Source organism: Nycticebus coucang, chromosome 22, assembly GCF_027406575.1.
Source record: "Nycticebus coucang isolate mNycCou1 chromosome 22, mNycCou1.pri, whole genome shotgun sequence".
Lineage (NCBI taxonomy): Eukaryota > Metazoa > Chordata > Mammalia > Primates > Lorisidae > Nycticebus > Nycticebus coucang.
Genome location: NC_069801.1, coordinates 26,796,464 through 26,809,588, shown reverse-complemented (window position 1 = coordinate 26,809,588; position 13,125 = coordinate 26,796,464). Strand labels below are relative to the sequence as shown.

The following is a 13,125-nucleotide window of genomic DNA, read 5'->3' as shown; positions in this document are numbered from 1 at the left end:
AAGATTATATTTAAAACAAAATTTTAAAAGCCAGTATATAAAAAAATAAAATTATGAATATTTTTTAAAAATTTAAAATGTTTTTCCATTAAAAATCTTATATTACAAATTTTTGTCCTAAAATAAAACGATTGATCATTTTGTTGAAATATAAGACAAGCTTGGCGCCCGCAGCACAGTGCTTATGTCGCCAGCCACATATACCCAGGCTGGTCGGTTCGAACCCAGCTAAACAACAATGACTACTGCAACAAAACAGCCAGGTGTTGTGGTAGGCGCCTGTAGTCCCAGCTACTTGGAAGTCTGAGGGAAGAGAATTGCTTGAGCCCAGGAGTTTGAGGTTGCTGTAAGCTGTGATGCCGCAGCACTCTACCAAGGGCAGCATCATGAGACTCTGTCTCAAAAAAAAAAAAGTCCAAACATGTCATAAATACTTTAGATAAGTTGTAATAAGGTTCATAAAAAATTTTATTACTCTCACTTTGTGGTGTAATGGCAGGCTAGAAAAAAATTATTAAGAATTTTTATATATAAAGTTAATTATAATTTTAAAAATTATGTTTTTTTAAAATTAAGCTTTAATACTAAAAACAAAACTAAAATTTTGGTCTTCTACATTAAAACCGGGTTTTCATAAAAAATTAACTCAAAATTATAAGAGGTTTTAATTTTTAATTCTAAAATATATTCCTTTTTAAAACTGTTCAAATTTATATCTCAAAAATTCTACTTTGCTCTACCTCACTACACATGATTTACAAACCACACATAATTGCCTTTTGTTCCTTCTCCCCTTAAAATATTTGTCTTTTTTGCTTGATTAGGATGATAACTCTCTCCTTCAGTACTTTCATCAACTGCTACAACTTTTTTCTCTGGTTAAAACTCTACTTTTGTAGCCTGACACTAAAACAGTTATCTTAAAATTCTAAAAGCCACAGTATTTTCCTTAAGTAAAATTAATTCTGTATTCTTGGCATTCTTATATCTCTAAACTATTCATTTATAACCCATAAATATTCATGCTGTTACTAAGAGCCATCTATTTTCCTACTGAAGATACTATTTTTTTCTTTACATTCCAATATAATGATATAATAATATAATACACACTCATAACTCTGGACATACTCTTCCTTTGATTAAATCCAAATTCTCTTTTTTATCAGGTTGGACTTCTAAAGGTATCTACATAAACTTCCTGTAAAGAGAAACAATTGCACTAAAAGAGCTTTTTCTTTTATTTATTTATTTATTTTTATCTATTTATTTTTGAGACAGAGTCTCACTCTGTCACTCTGGGTAGTGTCATGGCATCATAGCTCACAGCAACCCCAAACTCTTGGGCTTAAGCAATACTCCTGCCTCAGCCTCCTGAGTAGCTGGGACTATAGGTGCCTGTCACATTGCCTGGCTAATTTTTCTGACTAGGTCTAGTTCTTGCTCAGGCTGGTCTTGAACTCCTAAGCTTAAGCAATTCACCTGCCTCCATCTCCCAGAGTGCTAGGATTATAGGTGTGAGCCACCACACTGGGCTTAAGAGATTTGTTTTTACCTTTTTGGTAGCTGGCCTAGAAAAACTAAAGATTTTATGTTTTACCAAGGTAATTTTTATGTTGTCTTTATTAGGTTCTTGATTACTTTAGTAAAAATGAACTCTAGGGTGGTGCCTGTGGCTCAAAGGAGTAGGGCGCTAGCCCCATATGCCAGAGGTGACAGGTTCAAACCCAGCCCCGGCCAGAAACTGCAAAAAAAAAAAAATGAACTCTAAAAGGATTACGATGTTTATATCCATATAACTTTCTCTATTGCTTTTGTGGTCTTATAATTATCATTTTCTTTAAATAAATAAATGTTATTTTACATGACCAATAACTCTACCTTGATCAAATATCTTAAGCCTTTTGACATCTTTGACAGATTTCTCTAAGATTTCTAAAGTACGTCTTTTTGGCCTAAAAAAAGATTTGCTCAGGAGTTCAAGGTTGCAGTAAGCTATGATGATGCCACTGCACTCTAGCCTGGGCAACAGAGCAAGACATGGTCTTAAAAACAAAACATTTTCAATAACCTCTCATCCAAAATTACTTTTCATTAAAAAACTCTAGTGAAAAAAAAAAACCTCTAGTAAATACAAAAAGTAATAATTAAATTAAGTTTAAAACCCCCAAATATTCTAATGCTATTAAATAGTCCTATTTTTCCAATCTGTAAGTGTTCCAATATGGAACTTGCAATCCTAGCACTCTGAAAGGCTGAGGCAGGTGGATTGCTTGAGCTCAGGAGTTCGAGATCAGCCTGAGCAAGAGCAAGACACCATCTCTACTAAAAAATAGAAAAATTATCCAAGTGTTCTGGCTGGCACCTGTAGTCCCAGCTACTCAGGAGACTGAGGCAAGAGGATCGCTCCAACACAGAAGTTTGAGATTGTTGTGAGCTATAGCAGAGCACGGCAGTCTACCCACAGTGACAGAGTGAGACTCTGTCTCAAAAAAAAAAAAAAAAGAAAAGAAAGAAAAGTGTTTCAATAAATAGATAAATACATACTTTGGGCTTAGTATTCATTCCTTACACCTACTACTAAAAACTATCCATTGATCCTCCCAAAAAAGAGCCTTTCTAGCTACACAAGACAATCAATGTTAGTCTTATAAATACCACCAAATAATTAATTTACGACTAAAAGAAAAACTTACAAGGAAAAGTAACAATCACAAAAAGCCTTGCTTGCTCACTTCTACTTGCCAACATAATTTCACTGTCTCTGACTCTATGAAGACATTTAGCTCTCAAGAAAGATACTTTAAAGACAAAACAAAATATTGGACACCTTCCTAAGGAGGAGGAAGGGTTCAAGGAAGCCTCTGGGTGGACAACCCTTTTGAGAATGGCTCCTTTTTATGGAGCCCAGAGGCCTAAGTAGGTGGGGAGAGGGTACAGAAGGACTGGGGTCTCAAGTAGAAACAAAGATAAATATGACACATGCCCCGCCCCCATGTCTCTTGCCTGAGTCATATATTCCTTAAAAACTAAATAATCTGCTTTCAGGGTGGGGGGCAAGGTGGAAGAATTACTTGAGGCCAGGAGTTTAAGACCAGACTGGACAACATAGCAAGACCCTGTCTCTATAAAAAATAAAATGTTGGCAGGGCATAGTCCCAGCTGCTCAAGAGGCTGAGGCAGGAGGATCATTTGAGCCAGGAGTTCAAAGCTACAGTGAGCTCTGATGCACTCCAGCCTGGGTGACAGAGCAAAATACTGTCTCTAAAAAAAATAAAATGACCCCAGTCTTTTCCTTTTTCTATACATAAGGTAACATGACAGGGCTAATGATTATTCTTATATAAATTACAATCATAAATACCCTTACACCGAAACTTAGATATAATTTCATACAAACTTTATCTGAATATAAACCGTAAACTAGCTGGATGCGGTGGCTCACACCTGTAATCCTAGAACTCTGCGAGGCCGAGGTGGGTGGATTGCCTGAGCTCACAGGCTGGAGACCAGCCTGAGCAAGCGCAAGACCTTCTCTAAAAAATAGCTGGGCCTTGTGGCAGGTTGCCAGTAGTCCCAGCTACTTGGAGGCTGAGGCAAGAGAATCTCTTAAGCCCAAGAATTTGAGGTTGCTATGAGCTGTGACGTTACAGCACTCTACTGAGGGCGACGAAGTGAGACTTCGTCTCAAAAAAAAAAAAAAAAAAAAAAGACTTCTAAATAAAACTAACTTTAATTCTCTAAAAGCTTAAAACTTTTTAGTTGACATTCCCAACTTGTCTTTACAGCCTTTTCTCCTGTGAGTCCACAAAAATGACATTTTCTGGCCTCAGGACTGGAAGGGCTAAGTTTGGTCACAGTATCTTGGAGGTAAATTTCCATATCCATGTCTGCTATCCAGACACTCCATCATTGTTTTTCCCCATTGTTTTTCCTCAATGGGGAAAAACACAGACTGTGAACAGGAGTATGAAGTAGTCAGAACTTCCCAGGAAGGTGGTCGCAGAGCCACGGATATAGGGAATCACCTTTGGAAGCCCCTGAGATTTTGTCTGACAATTGAGAAAAAAACTCGACACACATTTTCCTTCCTGACAGACTGAGATTTCACCCCAGGTCTTCCGAATCTTTTATGTGGTGTTCTCACCAACCTTGCCTTCTTAACAGCCTCCACGGTTCCCAGGTAGGGCAGCAATTCTGGCTATTTATTTGGTTCGACACGGATGATTTTTACAGTATGATCAGTTGTTCAAGCAAGGTTCAATTATTGATGTTGTAAGATAAGAGAGCTCTCTCTTTTCAAAAGCAATTTGAAATGCCTCCAAACAAATTAGACTAGCAAAACCCAGAAGGATGTCTGGACTCGGGATTAATGATGAGAACAGGCCAGGTGTGCCTAAGAACAGGTGGCTGTCTGCTGGCTGTGAGCAGGCACATGCCTTTCTCGGGAGGGAAAATGTGTCTTTCCTCCTACCTTGCAATATTCCAAGGGCCACACATGCCAACCCTAACAACCCCTGGGATACCAGAGCCCTGAGCACGAGGCAGTAAGGTCTGGACGTGAGTTGGCTCCTCTTCTGACCCTGTGTCCTTAGCTTTGTGGATCTCAGTTTTCCCATATGTAAAATGGGGGTGCCAATCACCCTCCCTGCCGGGGTCATTGTGGTGCTCCAGGAAACACAGCTTGCTTCCCTTTCCCAGCCTTCCACTTAGAAAATTCATGGAGTACAAAAGATTCACTAGGCAACAGTCATTTCCTTTTAGAAAGGGGACTAAACGGCACCTCGCAAGTTTCCAGACCCTGGGTCCAGGCAGCCTTGTGCTGTCGATGGACAGTTTCCTGAGGAGAGGAAAGGGTTTGAGGAAGCTTAAGAGTGGACAGCCCTTTTGAGAACTGCTCCCTCTTAGGGAGCCCAGCGGCCTAAGGAGGAGGTCAGTGGCAGGGGTAGGGGGTGGAGGGTGAGGTGTTTTACAGAGGGACTCAGATCTGAAGCAGGAACAAGGATAAAGCTTCTCCATGGCTGTCAACACGGTCAGCACCTATCCTGGGGCCCATGGGACAGTGGCACTCACACATTCCCCAGGTGAGCAGGTGCAAATCAGCCCCTTGATCTTGAATATCATTGTTTCATGCTTCCTCGCCCTGTCTGCCAGCTCAGATGCCACCCCCAGAAATTCCCAAACATCTTCAGCTGTCTTAGTCAAGGATCAATAATCATAAGAAACATAAGAGTCAGTAGAACTGAGTTAATGAATAGCATTAACAACATGTACATTCATTAGGGACTTACGGCATGCCAGGCACAGTTGTAAGCATCAGACAGGTACTAATTCATTTAATTTTCACATCCACCCTATAAAGTGGTTACTATTATCTGCATTTCACATTTGAGGAAATCAGGCACAGAGAGATTAAGTAACAAACCCAATGTCACACCATTAGCAACTTAAATTCATCAATGTGAGAATAGGAAATTAAACATGGCCAGAGGAGGAAGATTGAAAGTCAGAGTCTTGGCCTCCTCCATTCATTTCTGCTTTTCTCTGCCTCCTTTGTTCTCCTGCTTATGTCTGGCTCAATGCACTCACCTCAGCCCCCAATCTATAGATGCCTGCCATTTCCTAACTAACTTGCTCCTAATTCATGGAATGGATAATCTGGAGAGTCAGCTCCATCCTGTCGTGTGGTGGTAAATGTCTAGCAATTGGTTCTGCAAGGAAAAAGAAAGCCCTGATTTATAACATTTGCCAGTTTCCATGGTGTAAATCCCACCATGGCTGATTTTAAGCTACCAACATTTCCTGAGCCAGAATGGCCATCACACACACTGGCTACATCTATGGATCAAGTTGGGTGTCCAGCACTGGCCAATCAGCTATGGCTGTGATGGGGGTCATGTGGCACAAACATGGCTGCCACCACCTATTTCTTCATGGCATAGCAGCCTATGAGGGGTCAATTTCAGCATTTGAGACAGAGATAAGGCTGGTGAGATTATAAAAACATACTCTTTCTTGGTTACCCCATTCATCCTTCTGAAGGTAACACACTCTGGTTTCCTCTCAGGAAGATGTACTTTAGAAAGGGTTTTACCCTCTGCTCCAGAATTAGAGCATGGGCCTTAGGCCCAAGCCAAACAAGCACATGACATGACTCAGTCCCAACCAAGAAGACCCAATTAGACTTTTGCTGGGTGCTATGATTTGAAGGTGTCTCCAAAACACCTACATTGGAAACTTAGCTTCCAATGCAATAGTGTTAGTAGGTGGAATCTAATGGGAGGTGTTTAGGTTGAATGGACTAATGCCAATTATAGAAGGGCTGGGGGCTGAGTGTTCAATCACCCTCATTCTCTCTTGCCCTTCTGCCTTCCACCTTGGGATGATGAAGCATGAAGGCCCTCACCAAATGCTGGTGCCATGCTCTTAACTGTGACCATAACTGTGACCTAAACTTTTGTTCATTATAAATTACCCAGTCTGTGGTATAATCCAGTCCATAAAACAGACTGAAACAATGGGGCTTCTGGCAGAGAGACAGAGGCTTGATCGCTGGGAACCTGGGGGCTGTAAGGCTAGAGCTGCTGATCCCATAGGAGCCTGAGGATGAAGCTGACTCAGAGTGAGCCAGGTGGAGCTACAGACACATCCTATGAGCCCCAAAGCTGGCCTGACCACTGTCCTGTGGTCAATAAATTCTGATTTGAACTTTCTATCATTCATAGCCAAGTCTTGACACACAAGGACTCTGAGGACTCAGAGGAACAAGTTCCTGAGGATGAGCTCCACACTGACTCACAGCTGAGTCACTTCTGTCTTCCTTACAATGCCTCCAAAGGGCCAGCCTTGATGAACTTTTGAGGAATTCCTACATTTCCCTCCTACACAATCAAAACCCTGACCCCCATGGGAGGAAACCTATGCAAAGGAGACTTCTTGGACCCATCACTGGAATAGCTTCCCCACAAAACAGGCATTCAGAGAGGCTGGGGTGCCCTCAGGGAACAGAAGAAGAGACTCACTGGGTGGACCCAATGCAGAACTAGAAAAAGCTCCAAAACTAGAAAATTATGAGTAAATACCTACCACTTAATTACACTATGATCCTTCCCACAAAGCCTCTGTGATGGACATAAGGCACTCAGGATGGCCCAGAATAAGGAATCATTTCTTTCCTTTCCCAATCCGGGGGCGGGCGTGGGGGCGGGGAGAGGAGCAAGGGCAAGGTGCCCCCCAGCCCCACCCTCGCATAGAGCACGCCACACACTGCCGCCACCCGGGTGCAGGTACAGTTTATTCTTCACAACAGAGAAATACAAAGAGCAGAGGGTTTGGAATTCCTTTGTTTCTCACCCCCTTTAGTGTCTTTCCCCCACATTTGTTTTAATTTTGCTCCCCACCCCCTTTTTTAAATAAAATGCAAACTTCTTTCCTGACGCGTCTGAGGGGCACCTGCCACCAAGATGCAGACTGAGAAGCCAACAGACTGTTTTCTCTTTTTTAATAAGGTAACTAGTTCTAAATATGGTGGCCTGGAGGTCCCATAGAAAAAGCAAAGGGGTGTTAATAGTATGTATAACAGCGTATTTACAGGGTAGTAACATGCGGACGAAAAAGCTACAATACTGAGTTTATCAGACGACGCAAGTCAGACAAAGGGGTGGGGGTGGGGCCAGAAAACCCCATGGGAAAAGAAACCCCAGGAAACGTTAAACTGGTAAATCAATGGCGAGTTAAGGCTTAAAAAGTGTATAAAAATAACACAGTTAATATTCAAAACGGAACTCCAGATACAGAATATATAGATGAGTTTCTGTCTAGTTTTCTTTTTTTCCCGGGGGGACGTGGGGAGCTGCTCCGGGCTCTGTACACGGTTCCTATATACACGGACACGCATGGCTTTCAGATTGGGGTGTGCCGTGGGGACTGGGGACAGGGTCCTTTCCCTGCTGAGGGGCCTAGGGCCTGGGCTGGGGATTCCCCTCCATGGCAGGGAAGACAACCCCTCCCGGGGCACAGCCCCCATCTGGAGGAAATTCTGGAGGGGGTGGTCCCAGCCCCAGGCCCACTCCCTCCCCATCCCCCTGCCCACAGTCTGGGATGACAGGAGAGGTAGCCTATAGGTTTCCTGGCCAGCACCGAGGTAGACTGGGGTGGTCTTCAGGGCAGCGAGGGAGGGGCAGGTCTTACCCAGCCCACCCCCACCCCATTTCCCTGGGCTCGCCACCCAGCCCATCACTGCACCCTTTGGTCCTGCGGATCTCCTGGGCCCATCTCCTTTCCGCCTCCTTGAGCCTAGACAGCCCTGGTGGCTGCCCAATCCCCCTGCTCAGTGATGCCCAGGGCGGAGCTCGAGAGGTACGAGGGGGGCGCCCAGGGATGAAGGGCACGCTCCAGCGACCTCCTGCACCCTCTCACTTGGGGGTCCCCTTTGCAGTCCAGAAACCCAGGCCTGAGCCTTCCCTCAAGACCTGAGGCCACGGCAAAAGAAGGTCCCACGCTGCCCTCTGGTTCTCTGTGTCCATCTGTCCGATTCTTTTAATTTTTCCGTCTTAGCAGCACCAACTTCCTGGCCAATAAATATCTTTTTTGTTATTTCCCAAACTTAAAAAAAATAAAGAAAGAAAGAAAGAAAACAAACCCCTTCCCCCCAAACTGTGAAGCAAGTGAAGGGTGGGGAACAAAAAGAAAACGCAACAGAGAGGTTCAAAGTGCTCTGAGATCGTCTTTGGCTGCTACCAAAACAGTCCAGAATCTTGCAGTTGGTTGGCCTGGCCGCCCCCACAGCTGGACCAGGCAGGGCGTCTGTGGACCAAGCTTTCTGGAAGGTTGGGAAGGTCGTGAGAGAGCTTGGCGGTTCCTGGAGGGCCCCTGGAGGGAGTCAGGGCCTGGTGCTGCCTGGGTTGGTGTTTGCCAGTGGGCCGGGCGGGGCGGCGCCTCCAGTGGGCTCAGATGAGAGAGATTCGCACCGGGATGCCGGGGGACTCCGTCCTCTGGGGCGAGTGATGGCTCACCAGGTGTTCCACCACCGTGTGTTTGGACATGTGCTTCATCAGGTAGGTCTCCTGCGGGCAGGGGCGAGATTCAGAACGTGGAACCAGGGAGAGGAAGAAAGGGGAGGGTGCAGTTCCCAAACAGGACACTAGAGGGCTCCCTGGTCGGAGGGCCAGCTGGTGTGGGCGGGACCCGCTTTCGCAGAGGAGAAAAGCACTGGACATGGTTTCTAGGGATACTGTATTGCTGCCAAAGGTGAATGGTGGCCCCTTGATGGAGGTGGAGCCTAGAGGACTGGCTGGAGAGCCAACAAGCACAGGCTCACCCCTTAGCAGCACCCATGCATGACTGCCCAGGACTGCGCTGGAACCCTTTACCAGCTGGCACTGGGGGGATACGAGCTGACCCTCAGCCCTGCCTGCTGGGTCAAGTACAGTACCCTTAGCTGGCTGGCGATCCCAGCAACGGCGAGGAAGCAGGCCTGGGTTTTAGCCTAGTTCTGCTGTTTCTTAAAAATGGAAAACTGGATGGGAAATCAAGTCAGTTTGTCCCTCCGTGTTTCAGTTTCCTCCTCTGTTATCAAGGATGGGAAGGAACAACCTCATATGTTGCAAGTAACAAGGGTTGAGGGGACCAAGCCTTCCCCAGCCTGGCCTCTGCCACCTCACTTCATTCTCCCCCTGGGGCAGAAGCCAACCCTAAGTCTTCCATTGGCTCTGTTGGGTGTGACCTGAGGCACCAGGACTGGGTCAGCAAGGCAACCCAGAGCTCACTGCAGGCCCAGAGGTCCTCACACTAAGCCATGTCCTTCCACTAGCCTTTGCCAGGAGCAGAGGTGGTACTGAGGGCCCCACCTGCCACTCCTTGGCCTTAGACCCCAATATGCTCAGAATATAGTTGAAGAAGGCCTTAAATGTGGTGCTGACATGCTGCTAAACAATACCAGAGGGAAGCAAGCAGCAAATCCCAAGCTGGAGAACTATTCTTCAGTGAATAAATAGCAAAGGGAAAAAAGGAGAGGAGGGGACCTAAAGATGAAAAGGTATTCTGACTAAGTACAATGTAGGAATCTTATTTAGATAGTAATTAAAAACTAATATTGTAAATAAACAAAGTCATGGCATTCAAGAGACAAATGAAAATGTCAATGGTGACAGATGCTTTTAGGTATTCTAAAGATATTGTGGATGTGCTCAAAAAAAGGAGTATTTAGAGATACAAAGTAAAATTTCTACTAATAATATGTCTGGATTTTACTTCAAAAAACAGAGGTATGGATGAGGCAGGAGTGCTTGATGGTGGAGGGGGCGTGGAGATCTTGAGCAGGGAGAGAAGCAGGGACTAACTGGAGATCAGACAGCCAAATGGGGTCCCCACCAGCCCCTTCGGGTCCTCATCCCCATAGGTTCTATCCTCAGCCTTTTAAACCTCTTCTGCCTCCTGAAGTACAGGGAAAATAAATGTCATGGACTCAGCACCTAACAAGCAGCAACCCTAGTGACACCTGACTAGTACCGCTGATCACCCCACCTACAATCCATGTGCCCCCCTCTGGCCAGAGTAACCTTTCAAAATCACCCTCCCTGCCAGGCACAGTGGCAGAGGCCTGTAGCCCTGGCTACTCTGGAGGACACAGGGGAGGATCATGTGGCCCAGGAGTTTGAGTCTAGCCTGGGCAATATAGCATGATCCCATCTCTAAAACAAAAACCAAACCAACCAAACAAACAAAAAACAACCTGAAAGGTCCCCTCCCAGTGGCTTCCCATTCTACCTGGAAAAATATCTAAACTCTCTAACAGGGCCCCCAAGGGCCTGCATGACCTAATTTTCTTTCAACACCCCAAGTTTGTTCCACCTCGTGGTGTTTGCACGCACTGTTCCCTCTCTTCCTTCCCCTCATCTAACCATCCTTCAAAGCTTCCACCAAATGGTCCTTCCCTAGGTGGCCTCTGTAAACCCATCCCCCTTGCCGACTCCATTAATCCCCCTCCCCGCCGCTGTCTTTCAAAGCATACCCTTCTTTAGAGCAGTGGGTCTCAAATCAAGGCAATTTTGCCCTGCAGGGACATCTAGAAATGTCTGGAGACATTTTCAGTTGTGACAACTTAGGGAAGGGTTGCTACCGGCATCTCATGGAGGATGCTTAATATCTTACCCTCCTTAGGATAATGTTGATATGGACTAGGGTCGAGAAACTCCACTTTGGTGCAATTACCACAATTTGCCATTAAATACTTTTTTGTGTGGTTACTTGTTTAATACCTGTCTCTAACAGTAGTTTCCATCCTCCTAAAAGTAAAAAAAATACATCTGTTTGGTTCATCCTGATTCCCGAGAGCTGGGCACAAGGGTTTGACAAACACTGAGTGAATGAACTGCACTGCCTCAGACTGGTTAGGCACTAGTCTGCCAGCCAGAGGCCCTGTAAATTAATCCTTTTTACAGAGTAGGAAATTGAGGCTCAGTGACCTATATGCTGGGAACAGGGATTCTGTGAACCAGAATATTTGATTAACCAGAAGAACGCAAGGGTGCTCAAAGGCATTTTTGGGTGCCAAAAATTCCCAGCCAGGGACAGAGGGCTGAATATTATTTCTAGTGTTCTTCAGGCCTTTCTGGGTATGAGCTGTAGGCCAAGTCACTGTGCCACCTCTTGGCCGTGATGGGGACTGCAACTTCCCCTGGGGCAGGAAGGCCCTTTTCTCTCCCTGGCCCTGGAAAGCAGGGTGCAAGGTGCCCACCTCTGCCTTAAGTATTCCAGGGCCCTGGGAACCCAGGCTAAAGGCAGGCAGAAGGCTGGGGGCTCGGCCAGTGGCAGCTGAAAACATAAGTGGGAAGCAGAAGCCCTGGCTCTGCCAGCTCTGTGATCTTGGAGAATCACTTTCCCTTTCTGGAAAAGGGGAAGAGGCGGCCTGGGAAGAGACAGAAGGCCCTGGTGCAGGCGGCTGGCACTCACCGAGGTGTAGGCCCGCCCACACATGCTGCAGCAGTAGGCCTTGGCATGCTTGATGGCGTGGGCTGAGAGGTGGATCTGCAGGGAGGCGGAGTCCGAGTAGGCCCGGTAGCAGTTGGGACACTTGTAGGGCTTGTCCTTGTTGTGCTGGCGCTGGTGAGACTGCAGGGAGCACACCAAAGTCACAAGCTGGGCAGAGCTCCCCGTCCCACCCCCTTCTTATCCTGCCTTGGAGGGAGACCACAGTCGGGGCAGGCAGGCACTCACCTGGAGGTTGGACAGCTGAGTGAAAGCCTTTTCGCAGCCAGGATGTGGGCACTTGTAGGGTCTGTCGCCTGTGTGGATTCTGCAAGGGGCAGCCCAGTGAGCTGGAAATCCTTGACACATACCCTAGACCACTCCAGGCCTCGGCTAGCCTGGGACATACCTCTGGCCCCCAACCTTCCAGATCCCCACTCTACCCACTCTTCCACAGTGGCCAAGAGCTAGCCCCGGGCAAGAGTTGGAGACATGGAAGGCCACCATCTCTTCCTGCCTTCTCTAACCTCCACTGCTAGTCTGACCAGAGCCTCCCCACTCCCCAAAGTTCCCTGCCCGCCTAACGTACCACCAGCACCCACTTGGATCAGCAGTCTAGGCCTCCAGCTAATTGTAGGGTGCTTCCTTTGACTACATTCTTCTAAAAACCCTACCCTGCAGACCACCCATTGGAAAGAACATAGATTCACCTTTGTTGGGGACCTTCCCTGCTCATCTGCCTCATTCCCTAAAAGAGTCATCTCCCTTTCATTGGCCCGGGACTCTTATTTCCTGTCCCCTCCCCATGTCAGGCACATGTCCAGGAGTAACAGAGAAGGCAGGACAGTGTTGCCCCAAAGTTCAGCCCCTCTGTGTCCTTCTTAGGAACACCTGTGTCTCCTAATTCCTGAGTTCTCATCCTGGCTCTACTGTTTACTATCTGGGTGACTTTGGGCAAATTACTGAGCCTCAGTTTCCTCATCTGTAAAATGGGTATAAAAATATAGGCCCCCCACCTCACTGGACTTTGTGAAGATTACATCTGGTAATATGTGTAGGGGGCTTAGCCTAGAGTTGGCACATAGTCAGCACTCAATAAACATTTCCCAGTGTTGTTGTTATTCATTCATTCAACATTTATTACAATGGGCACCCACG

General features: G+C 46.2%; 1 protein-coding gene and 1 pseudogene across 4 annotated transcripts in view; both read right to left on the bottom strand.

Annotated features, from left to right (window-relative positions):
- Window positions 1-7,275: 7,275 nt before the first annotated feature.
- On the bottom strand, window positions 7,276-8,520 carry LOC128574995 (uncharacterized; annotated as a pseudogene). The gene has a single exon (XR_008376892.1). The product of XR_008376892.1 is annotated as an uncharacterized LOC128574995 (transcript).
- Window positions 8,521-8,707: 187 nt separating this feature from the next.
- Window positions 8,708-13,125, bottom strand: part of ZNF362 (zinc finger protein 362) — a 41,895-nt gene continuing 37,477 nt past the window's right edge. For all 3 annotated transcript variants that reach the window (XM_053576170.1, XM_053576171.1, XM_053576172.1), the window contains 3 exons: window positions 12,217-12,295; window positions 11,953-12,111; window positions 8,708-9,065 (listed from right to left, as the gene is read on the bottom strand). In XM_053576170.1, coding sequence (XP_053432145.1) covers window positions 8,949-9,065; window positions 11,953-12,111; window positions 12,217-12,295 — 355 coding nt within the window. In that variant the 3' untranslated portion in view covers window positions 8,708-8,948. The remainder of the gene's footprint in view (window positions 9,066-11,952; window positions 12,112-12,216; window positions 12,296-13,125) is intronic.